Below are 17,057 nucleotides of genomic sequence, written 5' to 3' on the forward strand. Positions count from 1 at the left end.
TCATTTACTCTCATTCACACAGATCTCTTCTAAGGCTTCACACACAGTTAGCCTCTTTCTCTAACTCAATATTTGTCTCACAGAAATGCTTAAAACTCCTCAGGCAGCACACAGCTAGCCTCTCTTTCTCTGACTCTCATTCACAGAAATATTAAACCTGTTCAGGCAGCACACAGCTGGCCTCTCTTTCCCTGACTGAGTGTTCTTTCACAAACATGCTCAGTTCAGGTTCCACACAGGTTATATTTCTCTCATAAATACTTCAATATACTCAGGCAGCACACAGCTAGCCTGCTTTCTTCTGACTGAAACTTTGCTCCCTGCCCTGTCAGTCTCAAAACTGCATTCACTCCGCCCACACTCTCAGTCATCAACCAATCATATCACTCACTCTCTCACCCCCACTCTTCACCTAGCTCAAACCAAGCATTTAAAGACACATGCACACATTTACTTGAAATCGTTACAGGCTCACTTACAAAGAAGACTGAAATAACAAAAGGAACACTTCAAGGATTTCCAATCTCACCACTATTGTTTATCATTGTGCTTAAAGTTTTGGCAGTGAGAATCAGACAAGATAGCAGAATTGCTGGAATAAAGGAGGGGAGATGTATCAGATGAAAAGCTACGCAGATGATGTGGTTATATCAGTGACAAATCCACATACCTCCCGGATTTATGTAATGGAACAAATACTAAGATTTGGGCAGCGTTCTGGATATAAACTGAATAAGAAGAAAAGATAATGTTACTCTCGACAATGAAAGAGGAATGTGAAAAGATCGGAAGCATAACCGACTGTACCATAACTACAAAGTCAATAAGATATTTAGGAATAAATGTATTATCACAAAGAGAACCTTTACAAAGATAATTATCAAAAAGTATGGACAGGAATTATTGAAGATTTGCAGAGATGGCATAATTTAAACATTTCACAGCTAGGAAGAAATAAACTGAATTTCCTATTTCAAATTATCCCAATTTACATTGAACAAAATATTTTCAATAGATGGTAGAAAGCAATAAATGATTTTATATGGAAAGGAAAGAAACCAAGGATAAATCTCAAAGTATTGCCAGATGACAAAAATTGAGGAGGACTGGCTGTACCGAACATCTTGATACTATTTGGTGATAAGTCAATCAAGGAATGTTTTTGCCTTGGGCCTGGATTTCTTGCCAGGTTTTTATGTTTCCTTCTTTGTCTATCAATGATTTATGTATTCATTATATGCTGTTAAATATTTTACCAACTAATGTGAGACAAGAACAAGGAGACCTCTTCTGTTATATGGTGACAGCAGCAAGAGATTTATTTGCAGATAGATGGAAAAATGATGCCTGTCCAGGTCTTTCAGAGTTAGGGAGATAAGATTTATGAATATGCTTCAATGGCCAAACTGACTACCTAACTTACAAAACCGAGTTCTGGAAAAAATGGAAGGATTTCTTCGATTACTTAGGCTAAACTAATTGACACAGAAGCTTAGAGGGAGGGAGGGAGGGAGAAGGAGAAATGTTATGTAGTTAGGTTTAAGGAAATTTGAATGTGTTGCTTGTTTTACTCCCAAAGCTATTATACCTATATTGTTTATATGCTTACTGGTTGTATAAGATTGTATAACTTTCAATTTACTCTAATTTAGAATATGTATAACTTTTATATTATGCACTTACTTTACTTCCGTTTCTTTGTTTTAATAAAATTCTTAAGTTCTTAAAAGAAACTGTATAACTTTTAATCTAATGTCTAATTTAGAATCTGCATAACTTTTTATACTATGCAGTTACTTTATTTTCTTTAAATAAAATTCTTTATAACATTAAAAACATTTGAAACTCTTCAAGGAAGGTCCTCTTCACTCAGTCCTTGTTAGCATTTAGGCAGCAAGATAGGAAGACTTTTTTCCCAATAGTCTTTCAAATAGTCTCTGCACTACTGCTACCATTTTTATTTTCTGAATAGCATGACTACTTTTTTATTGTTTTATGTGATTTTAATTTGTACTTTGGTTCTTGAGGAATTTCTCATTAGCTGCTCTGTAGATGAAAAGTAGGACAGAAATGTTTCACTAAACAAAAATAAACAGGCTGTTCACTAAATATCTCTATTTGATGTAAAAATTTTAAAAGTTATTAGTTATTACAATTTATGTCACAAAATATAATCTTTTAATTTAGAGTAATGTTTAAAAACTAAAGGGTGGTTTGGATCAGGTATGGGATGGTAGAAGCCTGACTGATACCACATATTCCCATAACAATACTCTTCTATGACCTTATTATTAACATAATTAATAATATAATATACCAAAACTGGTGTTTAGAGAATATAAAAGATCAGAGAACACATCTTGTTAGCTAGCACATTAATACTACCTGAATAGTTAGGATTTTCAATCTATTCTATTTATTTACCTTATTTATAGTTCTCCTTGCTTGCTGAGACTCAAGCCACTAGTGATTTCAGTGTATTTCAGTATTTAATATAAAGGCTTATGTCATCTGCTTGTAAAATAGCAAGGAAAGTATACTTTGTTCAGTGCTGCACATTTACTTGAAAGTAAGCTCCACTGAACAATGTGGAACCAATGCATGTATTTCCAAACAGAAATTTGTGGACTTCCAAGATTACCAGACGTGCCTCATCAATGCATATAATCACTTACCCCAACAATGTATGGTCTTGTTCGAAATTAAATAATCAGATTAGATATTCTATAACAAATGGATCTCTACCCATTACCACCAATTCCAACAATGTACCTTACAAATTTTATTTGTCTTCACAAGAGCTAAGTCTCCACATGGCTATACACACTGGACAGTTCAAAAATACATATATCACTCAGCAACACTTATTTATTTTTTATTTTATTTATTTATTTCAAATATGTATTCCGCCCTCCCTGTGAGCGGGATCAGGGTGGAGAACAACATATTAAAAATACAATTAAAATACAATTTCATCCATGTACTTCATTTGGCAGATATTTCAAGTTCATTAGCCACTAGTAAGACTAGCAGTTTTGTACATTACTTAAAACAACCAGATCTTCTGTACTTATGTCATTTACCTCAGCATGAGCTCTTGAGCCACCTGTTTACATACATTTGCAGATGAAGAATATTTTGCTCATCACAATTTGTTTTAAATCTCTATCTGCACTGTGAAGCAAAGTGAAATGCATGTAACACTGATATCAGTTTAGACATTATATAAAATGTAATCAACTTACCTTATAATGGTGATATGTTGTGGCACAGGCTGGTGCTGAAAATGTTCTGGCCACTGATGATGTAGGCAGAAAGAGGGGGAGGACTGAAGACAGCAGGCAGGCTGATATAGGGGTTTACGTTTTTGACAAGCAGATGCTGAATATTCGGTATGAGGGTTTAAGCAGCAGGAAGTCAATGGAGATGGTGCTGCACTGCCCATCAGTGAAAGACATTCTTGTTGACTACTATGGTTATTTAGTGGATGATGATGATATGGGCAAGAATGACAACACTGTGATAGCCCCTGTGGAGTTCTTTGATCATCTACAGTCAGAAATGATGCTTTTAACATGCCATTAAGCTGAAGACACTCATTTTCACTCACTTTTCTTCTTGTGGTTTCGTTAGATGGGAGGTTTGGGACTGCAGCATTGCAATCACTGGTTGCGAGGGTATCAGGACTAGTGACATTGGATGAAATGTTGCCATTGCTCAGAACCACGAAATCATTGTTTCCATTGATTGTAGCCATACTCCAGAGTCCTGATGGCCTGCAATACTTCAAGGGTGGGGGAGAGACAAAGGAAAATTAAACATAATATTCAAAAGATACAGTTCTTTCAAAGTGTGATATACTGAAAAAAAGAGAAATCTGGGTAATAATGGCAAAACGTAATTTACTAGTTATGAGAACATCTATGGTTCCAAGGCAGGATTTATATCACAGTCCATTAAAACTACTGAGTCCACACAATTTTTTTTAAAAATGTGGCCTTAAATAGATTTTATATGGGTCGAACTTTTACTACATATATCTTTATCATCTCTCCCCTGTTTGAATTAAACATACAGCACTGGTGACAAAGGGGTGAAATCTATTATTACTATTTGCATAAAAAATTAACAGTCAAAAGATATAACAAATGAAAATTATATGAATGAGAAAACCTGCTCAATAAGGGCAGTATAAACTTAGCTCTTGTAGATGACTGCAAAGCCCAACTAAATATAAAACGAGGTAAAGTTGGTGTTGAACTTCCCAATGTTGATGGTGGATATAAGGAATAGGATCCTTTCTGGACCTTTAGATAGTATTAGTTAAAATTTTCTCCAGTTGTGTAAGTATTACAATCCTTCTTTACAATTTCAAGCATCATTATGTTCTATGCACACACACATTTTAAAATCACATTGAAGGTCACATACAGTTTAGAGTGGGATGATTCAGGACAAAGTCATTTTAAAAGTTTGAATCAATAGGAAATGAAAAAGTTGATCTCAATAATTGTTTTATGTTATTTAGCTATTTTTTAAACAGAACTCCATACTAACTTCTATAAACATAAAACCATATTGTAAAATTGAACAAGGACTTTATACAATAGCATAGGATATAAACATTCGCCTTATCATTTTTATTATTTTAGAAACTGTATACAGTACATTTCTTGCTTTTACATAATCAAACACATAACCTTAAATGAAGCCTCTAACTACCTGTAACTGTGATACTTTTTGTTTTAGCCTGCCCTTTTTACTTTATCCTACAAATGTCCTTCACTCTCCCCCACACAAAAGTAAATAATGTCAACCAGAAGCACAAATTTGGTTATTGCGCTAATCAGCATTCTCCAGGAAACAGAAGATATGTGTCCATATTATCTGACATTTACAATTAGAGTAGTAAACCAACTGCAGAGATCAAGAACAAGTCACCCAGGGTGAGAGGATGACATTTGTGGAGACTTGCCAGTCTCTGTTCTCTAGTATCAAGTCATAACGTAATAACATGAATTGTTGTATTGTTGATTACTGACTGATTAGCGTCAGTGTAGGTCACACAATCCACAATCAGAATGGGCAGCCTGTGTGCCCACATTGTAAAGCAGTCGCTCAATAACAGCACTTTTCCATATTAGAGTAAATGATAACCTTCTGAAACACCCTACTGTTATTGATAAAAAACAAAGCAAAATAAAACTGTAGCCCACTTTCTTTGTTCTGTAAGGTGCAAGTAGAACTACTGAGAACTGAGCCATCCTCTATATGCATATTCCTATTTTGTTTTTGTGATCTGAGAATGTGATGGAATCTTAGGTTTTTAAGAATATGGCAGAAAAAGTGCTGAGATATTGTCTATTTTATATGTACATTATAGGAGACACATGCTTAATGTATCTTAATGTAATGAATAAAGGCAACTGCCATTATATTGACCTCTTTTGAATACATGCAATATTAAAACTTGGCATTAACAGCTTGACGAGATTCAGACTGATTATTTTCATTTCACAAGGACCTTACAACACTGGCCTGTTCTTCTTTCTCCACTATCAAGCAGGCTGAATACTTGAAATATTCCAACCAGCCAAGCTATTTAATTGGCTTGACACAAAAATGAGCAGAAGGTGTTTTGCACAATGGAATGCTGCCCATAGCAACACAAGGTATTGCTTCTCACCATCACTTAGGTTTGCAATAAGTCTTTAGCCTAAAGCTATAGTGGAAAATGTAAGATCTTAATAAAGTAACTTTACGTTATTTGTTCTACAGTACACCAGACTCTTTGGAAAGTAAATAGCAAACAACAACTCCTTTGAACTTGACAACATCTTCTAGGCAAGAATATTTTGCTTAACAGACCAATTCTTCCCATTCTTGCTTAATATCACCTTAGACCCACCCCCATGACCCCAAACCAACAGAGCCCATTTAAACCTTACAGAAGAAGCACATTTGTAAAATCTAGTTGTTGTCTGATAAGACATCTGAAATAGCTGCGCAAAGCTGAAATAGCATGATTTTCACATGGAGCCATAAGTATATATTCCATAAAAGAACACTGTCTTAACACATGCCAACCCAAATTTTGTTGTGTGCTACATTAATGGACATGTTGACATACTGAAGACTTGTCTTCTGAACAAGAAACTCAAATACACCATTGAGAACACTGCACAGGAGACAACAATTTCCTGTGTATATTCAACAGCAGATATATAAAAAACTATGGCTGCACAAACACTGATTAATCTAAGATAGTAATTGGTTAACAGCTTAAGCTGGAATTCAATTAATAAACACCTGCCATTTCAGCTCTCCTAAAGTTAAGCCACACTTGGGACAAAACAAACTCCTTTAGCGCTAAGTATCGTATCATCTCTTGTAATTCCCTACATCCTTGCATGTCAATTATATATTTGACATATTTTGTATTGTACATAGAATCTGCAGCTTGCCAACATGAGCTGCTTACAGTAAAAAGCAGGTCAGTCTATTGAATGATGAGTTTATGAGATGCCCAGGCTTATATATTTTCTTTGTTTATACTCCCTCTTTCTCACTAATGGGGACCCAAAGCAGCCCACATCATTCTCCTCTCCTCCATTTTATCCTCTCAACAACCCCGTGAGGTAGATTAGGCTGAAAGTGACTAGCCCAAAGTCATCCAGCAATCTTCCATGGCAGAGTGGGGATTCAAACCTGGATTCCCCAGGTCCTAGTCTACTACTCTAACCACTTATACAATGCTGGCTATCTGGTTACCACAGGAAGTAAATGGAAGGAGGCAATAAAGATACAGCTTTTTAATGAAAGCCAAGGTGCTGTAGTGACTTGTGTTGGACTAGGATCTGGGAGACCCAGATTCAAATCTCCCCTTTGTCATGAGGTATGCTGGGTGACCTTGGACCAGTCACACACTTTCAGCCTAACCTAACTCACAGGTTTGTTGTGGGAATAAAATGGAGGATGGGAGAATTATGTAAGCCCCTTGGGTACCAACTACATGGCAACAGTTTCCCTAACAGCATTACTATTCTCTCCTGGAAATGAAGAGTGGTGAGGTTCCAAGGAAACACAAGATTTGGCAGTGCTGCAGGTAACAACTTGGTTTAATCTACTGGAGAAGAGCCTTTGACAATTTTTACACAAAAATCAACACTGCATATTGGTCAATTACCCTGCCAAAACAATGGCTTCTACTCACTGGGTAAAATGCAAATAGGTGGGAACAGACTTGTGTCTGAATATTTGGTTGAGTATTGCCTGCTCATTTTCGCTAATATCTTGAACTACAGAGGCAAAAGTTTTTTGTTTAAATGACGCCAAGAATCCAGTCCAGTTAATGACCTAAATGGGCACCAGGTGGCATGCAGAGAAACTAGGCAAAACTCATCCAATCAAGCAGTATGGCAGCTCTACACATGAAGTTTCCATTAATAATCCTGCTTGTTCTTTGCAACTACACTGAGAACCTGTTTTCTTTGCAGACAGCTGCCCTCTGGAGTTCAAGCCTTTCAGGAAGAGAAGTAATGTACTACATTCAAACATGTAGGATTTTGTGCTCACTCAAGTGAATGTTAATTTTAGCTGTGAATAAACTTTACCCATTACTTTGGGCCCAGGTGACGTTTTTTATTGCTTTAAAAGTTGTTTTTTTTATTTAAAGAGGAGAGCAAGCTTGAAATAACACTGGTTGAAGAAAAGCCATCTGGACCATCACTACTTACTGCTCAAAATGACAAGTGCAAATCAGGTAGGAATGATGTATTGGAAATGTGGTTTAAATTGCTTTACAGCACACAGCATTTAACTCTTTAGAATACTTTGGAGTCAGCTAATTGGCTTATTTAACAATTTAATATACTGAATTCCAAGACCTTTGAAAAAGAGTTAGGTCCAACTTTAAAGGGACCCCCCCCCCCGGCCACTTTCTTACATTTAGCTTGCAATTCAGCTCATGCTATGAGAGTCTGAAATCATTCCTATATATTGCTAAAGAAAGCTTTAAATTATCCTGTCTGTTCATACTAGTCAGACTATTTTTGTTTTTTTAAAAAAAATCTGTCAAATAAGCTCCACAACAGTTGTAGAAATCATTGTAGAAATGTGAAATGTCTTACATGTAAGTTTTCACTTAAATGTTATTTTAAATGTTGCAAAATTGCTTCACATTGTTCCATTTCATCTGCATGCATTATACTAAAAGCTATCCATAAGAGTTACCTTTTTATGGTTGTCTAGTGAATACTTAGGCAAGCCTTGACTTCTTGAAATTCAAGCTCAATTTACATTCATACAATTCCTCTTTTTTGAGAAAGTGTATATATCAGCTAGAGACAAGCATTTCCAACCTACTAGATAAAGGCAAGCTGCAAAAGTTAGTTTTCCTCTACTGCAAATATTTAGATCGGCTCCCCTCCCCCTATTAATGGAAACAACAGGTGGTCCTTAATACTGTATGGGCAAAGTCTATCTACTTATTAAGTCAGTACTCCTCCAGCAGTTAAGGGTTTTTTTACAGAGGTCATTTCTTAGAAAAAGAGCTGGAGGAACTCATTAGCATAACTTATTAGCATCACTCATTAGCATATGCCACGCCCCTTGACATCACCAGAAGTGTGTCATTAGCATAACTGATCTGCATATGCCACACACCCTGGCATCACCTATCCTGGCTGTTTTGGATCCAATCCTGACCATCCAGGGCCAAAATTGGGCCCAACATGGCAAAAAGGGGCTGAAAATGGCCGAAAAGGAGCCCAAAATGGTCAGGATCGGGCTGCTGCTGAGTGGGAAAGTGATCCACCACCCATCAGAGGCCAATCCAGGCAGAAACAGGCCCCAAATGGCCGAGAGTCAGGTGGGCGGGGCGACCTGACATGTGACCTTTTGGGGGAACTGCTGGAACTGCGTTCCAGCGCATTCCCCCTCAAAATGAGCCCTGGTTTTTAAAAATGTTCTATGTCTTTAATCTTATTTTCTAGCTTCCAGTTATACATTTTTAAAATTCCCTAGCAAATTTGCTATTAACAATATGTGGGCATTGATTGCAGTTTCCTGGCACTTGTTTTTTACTTTGTTTAAGGGCAGCTAGCTATTCTTTCAACCATTCTGTTATTTTGCTACTCTAACATGCTTATCAAGAAATGCCTGCCTTACACAAGTTATAATGGAAGCTATAAAATTACATCTTTATCAAGTATTTTCTTTGTCCCCTACCCCCAAGCAAGAATCTTGCTTGCAACATGAACACAACTCACAAATTCCCCCATCCTGCCTTGATATAGAATTGCAGCCTATACCTGAAGTCTTCCAGGGCTTTTATGAAGTCAGACTGATTCAACAGACCACTCGTGCGCATGCATGCACACACACACCCCGCAGCATTCTTCTCACATCAACCATTCAAGTGCCCTGATAGGGGTGGAGGGGACAGACAAGTGCCCAGATAGCTCTGCAAAACAAACTGAGATGACCCTCTCAATAGGTCTATTCAGATGTAAGTCCCATGTTATTCAATAGTGCTTACTCCCAGGGAAGAGTCTTTAGAATTGCAGTCTATGATTGAAGTGTGCACATTCCCTTTCCAAACATTTCCAAAACCGATAAGCAGGAACGGGTCTCCCTTTGCAAGTTGCCCTTATTCAGAGAAGTTAAATAAATAAATAAATTTGGGAGGACACAATTGGCAGGGAGACAATGCCATTGTCCAGGTAGCAATAGAAAAAATGTATTCATGTGCATCTTGCACATTCTCTCTTCCTGCCAACAGAGTAAAAGAATAACATAAGGGTTCTCTCCCCTTGGGATCCAATTGGTGAACGCTGTTAAGGAACACAAGCTGTCATGTGGACCTGCCTGCTGCCACTGCTGCAAGGTAAAAACCGAAATGAAACAAAACACACACACTTTTCAGTGGGAGGGCATCACTATAATTTGGTTTACCAGATTTGGTTCACCATTCTGGAAGCTACTTGAACTAAACGAAACAGCGATTTTCAGGTGTATTTCCAGCCTGTTTAATTTTGCACACCCCTAGTCAGTACCTGGATTGAAACATTTTTTCCCATTCCTCTCTCTGAAAAACAATTCAGAACCATTAGAACTGAAGTCGCTGAACATCTATGAGACTGTGTAGCCATGGCACTGGATGCAAATGCTCCTTCAGCAAACTTTTACTTGAACAGTGGAATTGTGTGTGTGCATACACACACACTTGCATTAGAATATGGACAGGCTTCTCTGGATCAGGGCAACTTGCTATTATAAATGTCACTGCTTAATTTTACATTCTTTAATCACAAGGTGTTTTGCACAGGGTATCTGCATATTAACTTTACGTTAATGTTGTCATTGTGTCCATCATTTGCTGATATTTCTTTACATATTTGTTAGCTAAACTAATTAGTCACAATATAATATATAACATGTAAGCTACAAAACAAATCTCTAAAATTCAAACATTCTACATCTTGCTATATTACTGCCAATCCACACTCAAGTTACTTGATGTGTCTTTCTGAGCCTTGAGAAATATTATTCCATTCCATTTCCTGTGCTGAAAGCTGCATCAGGAAATACTGTGCCTTTGACAAAGTTTCCAGATATCACTATTCCAGAGTTGTAAAAACTGAACTGAGGACAGTCTCTGAATGGATTGAGAATGCAAATTAATACATTTCTGGCAGTAATGATGAAGGAATGACTAATGGGAACAAGGGCAGAATTGGAGAGATGAAATTTAAAGCCTTATAAACATTCTATTAATAGGTTAATTCACCTAGCAGAAAGTGAAGCTAAAGATGAATCACTATATAAGAAAGTCCACTTAATATTGTAGTCTATTGCAATGTTAATTTTATATAACATCTTGCTTTTACTCTACTGACTTTCACCTTTGTAATCCATGATCTACATTGTTATGGTATGCCAACACCTTAGTTTTCTGTTCATATTGTTTTCTAATTCTGTGATCTTAGTACTACTGCACTGTTTATTGGATGTCTTATGCTTTCCAACTGATTAGGTTTTTTAATATTTTGTAATCTGCCTTGTGTCTGTGAGAAAGGTGTGCAATAAATGAAGCAAAGCAAATTGCTTTTCTCCTCCCTTCACACCTGGTCACACCAAATTAACTAGTAGAAGCTTTATCATACAACTGCAATTGCTGTCAATGGTAAAGTCATGCATGGCTTAAAATAAAAGTAGATCTGATGAATTTTTGTTACCCAAGCCACTAAATTCAAAAGACAACAGTCATATTAAGCAGTTATTTTCCTAATTTGAACTAAAATTATTTATCAACAAGACATCAACTACTGTAAGACATTTTGCATTTGGAAAAACAAGGGAAAGAGTAGCAGTCTCGGTACAGGTTAAAAGTACAAGCTATAAAACCTACAGCCTACAATTTAAGTAGTGTAATTACCCTCAATATTATTTACACAGCTTAATGTGCAATAATTTTCCACTACTACATAAATGGTAGTTTTCATTATTTTACAGCCTACGCTTAAATAATGCTCTACACATGCACACAGTGTGTACACAGTGAGTAAAAGTGAGTATTTTTCCAAGTGAAAAATAAACTAGAGATTTGCAATAAGTTATGCAAATAGAAAGGTCAAATTTAAATTAATATGCCAGTAGCAGATCCTGGTGGGATACACTTATTTACTGTAAAAAAATAACTTCTAACTATGCATTCTTGATTACTACATGATACAAGAAATTTAAAAACAATATTGGATAATGTGCACTATAAATGTACCATCTTGTGTATTGCACTAGCACAAGTTCCATACCTGAAATAAATTAAGGCAATTTCTAACAACTGTTACATACAGTAGAGCTACCAATCAAACATAACTGGTTAAATATTTTATACCTAAGCAGCATGGACATACTTTTCAAACTATATTTGGAATACTTTAAGACATCTGTACACAATTAACATGGAAAAGTAACAACAGCACAATTTTAATTTGTGTATTAAAAAGTGACTAAAGCTTTAGATGGCATTCACAGCAATTCAAATCTTAATTTATCTGCTGAAAAAATGTTTTGTGGAATTTCTCCAAGTAAATTTAAGATACAAACCAAGTTTACATTTCCTTCCAATTTTATAGGCATTCTATTCTCTCTCAACCACCTGATATTTATTATTTCCTGCAATGATTATTCAAACAAATATTAATCAATGTCACCTTGATTAACAGAATGATTCTTATATACAGTAAGACACATTTATCAACAGCAGTTATTCACATCATAGAAGCCAATCAAGTTTTGCCACGCTACTTCAGGCATCCTATATCTCTCTTCCACTTCAGTCTCATTCTATACCAACAATTCTATGTAACTTAAACATACTCGTGCCAAAAGAAGCAGAAATCTTACTGCATACATGAACTCAGCTAAATTATTCTGAAATTTCTGACTTTTAAGCTGTATCAAAAATGTAATACAGAAAGCAGAAAACATATTTCTCAATGGTTAACAAAGACCCCAAAAAACTGAATTAAAGCATTACCTTAAAGTGAACTAAAGAAAACGCAGAAATATTCATATAATATTTTAGGAAATCTTCTTGAAGACAAATGCTGTTGGCTAGCTACTCAAAACAGCAGAACCAACAAAGCTGGTTGCTCTGCAATGCTGCAAAGAGAAGTGACATAGCACATGCAGATTGCCTTTTTTTTTAGCTTGTTGGGGGCTGGAATTTTCAGCCCTCCCTTTCTCTCTTATAGGACAGCTGAGTTTCTCTCTAGTTTAACCCCAAGAGGCAAAGGCTTAAAGGTAACAGCTGGTATGATGAAGGCTTGATCTCTGGACAAGGCTGAAAAGCCAGGAAGATGAAGGAAGGCATTATCAATTTTTTTTGTCTCCCTATTTCTACAAAAGATTGTAGAAATGTTTCTCCTAATTATAGCTTTAAAAGAAGAAATCACATTTACTAGACATTGGATCAAGACCTTTCTTTTTGAGTTGGATCCTGTGGATGATTATTGTGACTAGAAAGGTGGGAGATTGTCACTAATTCCTCTGTCACACTGCAGGCCTATGACTTCCCCAGTCATGCTGGTTGCGGGGTGGGGGGAGGTCAGCTATCTCCAGGAGCAGTATTTGAGGGAACATTGCAGGCTACAACGGGAGAAGGAATTATGGGGAAAGTCTACTCTGACAGAAAATCTTTTGTTACTGGAAACGATGCCCTTGCTTGTGTTTTTCTAAAAATCTCAAAGAGTAAAATTCGTTTAGAAAGTTGATGTGCTGCCTCTCCAGAGACCTGCTCGATACCTAGCAATTTTGATACATCATCATATGACTGGTCATGTACAGGGACTTTTCACCACACTGCAAACAAATAAAATAAGAACAGCCTGCTCAATCAGAGTGAAAATCTATCTAGTTCAGGAAGGCATAGTGGTAATAGCTCTCTCTTGTTGTTTGCACTAACCTGGATCACCCAGGTGAACCTGATCATGTCAGATCTCAGAAGCTAAGCAGGGTCAGCCTATTGGATGGGAGACCTCTAAAGAAGACCAGGGTTGCAGAGGCAGGCAATGGCAAACCATCTCTGATAGTTTCTTGCCATGAAAACCCCACCAGGGGTTGCCATAAGTCAACTCTGACTTGAGGGCACCACACACACAAGCTAACCTAGAGGTCCCTTTCAGCTAGGAAAGATTGTTTCTTCACATTTTGTGGCAATGAACTCTATAAATTCCAGCTCCAGAAACACAACTTCCACCATAGCTCAGTGCCCAACCAGCCCTCCCTCTTCGCAGCTTCTTTTTTTAATGGATTTCATTGACAGTTGGTGCTGCTCTGGATTAACCTATCTCTAGGGTAGATCTCCTTATCCACAGAACACTGATATTGAGTTCTGGTCCCCAGACTTTTACTAGAGGAAATTATTGCAAGCTAGATTTGTGAGCCCTCCAAGGACTGAAATTCATCTAGAAAAACTGCCATGAACAACTCTGAGGCCATGGGATACAATGGGAAATAAATGAAATGAATAAATAATTTTGTGCTGTGTGAAGTATTTGGGTTTGTCCTGCTCCTATGCCTTGACCTGGGTAGTCCAGGCTAGCCTGGTCTTATCAGATCTTGGAAGCTAAAGCAGAGTCAGCCCTGCTTAGTACTTGGAAGGGAGACCATCAAGGAAGTCCAGGGTTGCTAGGCAAAAGTAAGTAATTGCAAACCACCTTTGCATGTTGCTTGCCTTGAAAGTCCCAGCAGGGGTTGATGTAAGTCAATGGTGACTTGACAGCATTTTCCACAACCACCACCTGCACCTATTGCTGATCACTGTCACTGGCTGACCCAATTACACCATAGTTTTACGTCAAAGCATTATGATAGTTATCTTATATTCAACTTTTTCCTTGATATTTCCTAATCCTAACATGGATTTTGCCTTTTTACTGCCATTGTGTTATTTAGTTGATGATTTTGCTGAACTATACACCCCAATGTACCTACACTGACACTTCAATTGCAAGTACCCATTCACCCAGAATGAAATGTGTTAGAAACAATCACACATACCAAGAATGAGCACACACACACCCCTCATTTTGGGCAAGTGCAGACCATTTCTATGATTGTGTAATCACAATCACACTTCCATGGTTTTACATAGAGTCAAATTATTTGTCTGTGTAGTTTAGCATTTTCTACTCTGACTGGCAGCTGTTTTCTGAAGTCGAAGGCAGATGTCTCCCCTACCTTTGCTAATCAATCTTTATTTAATGGGATATGTGAGAGACTGAACCTAAAGCTCCTTATATGCAAAACACAGGTACCCCTGAGATATGGCTCCCTCACCCATCAGGACAAGGTCATACCATAAATCTGAGTCCAGTAACACATTAAAGACCAACAAAATTTTCGAGTTGTACACTTTCAAGTATCAAAGCTCCCTTCATCAGATACAATGGTGATCCCTGCTGCAAGGAAGGGTGTCAGGATGCAAAGATACAATACAGCTTCAGAACAATGGAACACACAACCCAGGCTGAATAAAGACAAAGTTCTTTTCTCACTACAGTTGCTAATTTCTGCTGCAATCAAGCTGCACTGTACCACTGTACCTTTGATATCCTTTTCCCCACAGACACCCCACCTTCTAGCAGGGATAAAGTCTCAGGGATCTCCATTCTTACTTGTATCTGATAAAGGGAACTTTGACTCTCAAAAGCTCATGCGCTGACAATCTTGTTGTATGACTAGCACTGTTAGGCACTGCCTGTTTGAAATATGTTCTTTGACAAGCCCTTTCATATAAAAGGGCACTGACTGGTATAAATTAAACAGCACTACTCACCCTATGTCTGTTGAATAATTTGCTTATGAAAAGCAGAACAGGCTCCAAAATATTTTAATAATCTCATTAATATATAAATAAAAGGTTGACACCAGCACCTTGAACTGTGCCTAGAAAGCAACTGTTTAAGAAAGTCTTTCAATGCTACCTTCAAATATTCCATATGACTTTCTCAGGCCAAAAACAAAATATCCGTGTCAGCTAATTTTTCTGTCCAGTATTCGAGGGCAACTCTGTAACAGCATTGCAATAATCAGGTCAAGACATTCCAAGCTCACACAATATATTTTCTTCTTTAGATAGAGATAGATAGGCTTGATCTAGTATACCAGTTGGTGAAAAGTGTTCCTGAACACAGCTTCTAACCAAACATTCAAGAACAAAACTTGTGCCAGAAGCACTACAGAGTTACAACTGAACTATTTTAAGAAGGTTGGGAAGCATTTCCTAGTGTCCTTATAATACAGCCACTCTCTCTGCTAGATGTTACCAGTGACAGGGCGAAAGGGTTAAGAGACAGATACTCTACACTTCAATGGCACATCTCTGTTTTACATTTTTTTATACAGTATCTTCTTTTTGAAGAAGTCATTTCACAGTTAGACAGTATTTCAAGTGGGGGACCCACAAGGACTTCCTTGTGCATCTAATTTTCCCCTCCCCCACTATTTCCTCTTTCTGTCCAATGAAACTCCTTATAGTCTCTTCTGTTTTCCTGCTTTCTTTTTCTCCTTCCCACCCACCAGCCAGCCTAACTTTGGCCGTCGTCACACGGGCATCTCTTCTGTTAAATTTACAGCATATAGCGTCCTACCTGTTATCGGCACAGTAACGTTTCTTTGGGTCACCTAACAGTTCTTCGTGCCACCAGCTGTCCACACCGAAGCACTCTGTTCTGTTCTCCCTAACTGCGCAGAAGCTGCTCCTCCCCCCCCCCTTTTTATTATTCTGGCGTTTAATTCCGCTATAACAGAATAACAGCATATAAACATTCCGTTAGAGCAAAACATTACGACCCTATTGTTTTTCCAACTTTGAAATTATATAAATAGCCCTTTGCCCGCAGAAAACTCCCTGTCTGACATGATCCCCATCGCTGAAGACTCTGCCATGGCGATTGAGTCATTTTTACTTCAGCAGAAAGTTTGCATTGTGTTATGTCGTTATGGCGTTATAAGGACATAATAAAATTTTAAAAAGGGAAGTCGCAGGAAGAAATGGATTCTGGGATTGAAGGGAGGGCATAGGACGTTGTGAGGCGAAATACATCGATGTGAGGCATTCACACTGAGGCACAAAATAGCGCGACTATCAAGCACAAAGCAAAAGAGAGAAAATCGCTACAGTGTTGGAATAAGGTGGGTGTTTGCCAGGAAATAGCGCCATTTTAGCGCTAAACAAAAGCCCATGTGACGACGGCCTTTATCTGCTCCCTGTCTTCAACTTCCCTCCTTCCCCTCCCCACCCAGCAACCTTTACATTGGAAAATTATGGACCACTTGTGTGTTACTGGCTGCCAGACTGGGCCCAGTTGCATGGTGGAGAAACCACAACAACTTGCAGGGGGGCCCTCACTTTCTCCTGTATCTCCCTCCCCAAACCATTTCATCCTCCCCTTCTGTTGGCAACTCTAATTTTTTCACTTTTCTCTCATTCCTTCTTATCCCCCCACCCACCCCTCTTTTATCTGCCCCCTACTTTCAGTTATTTTTAT

The 17,057-nt window shown here is 37.7% G+C and overlaps 1 protein-coding gene across 2 annotated transcripts in view; it reads right to left on the bottom strand.

The window, feature by feature from the left end:
* DISP1 (dispatched RND transporter family member 1) overlaps positions 1 to 17,057 on the bottom strand; it is a 197,898-nt gene that overhangs the window by 101,897 nt on the left and 78,944 nt on the right. For both annotated transcript variants that reach the window (XM_054983478.1, XM_054983487.1), the window contains exon 2: positions 3,246 to 3,784. In XM_054983478.1, the coding sequence (XP_054839453.1) occupies positions 3,246 to 3,757 (512 nt within the window). In that variant the 5' untranslated portion in view covers positions 3,758 to 3,784. The remainder of the gene's footprint in view (positions 1 to 3,245; positions 3,785 to 17,057) is intronic.

Source organism: Eublepharis macularius, chromosome 1 (genome assembly GCF_028583425.1).
Source record: "Eublepharis macularius isolate TG4126 chromosome 1, MPM_Emac_v1.0, whole genome shotgun sequence".
NCBI lineage: Eukaryota > Metazoa > Chordata > Lepidosauria > Squamata > Eublepharidae > Eublepharis > Eublepharis macularius.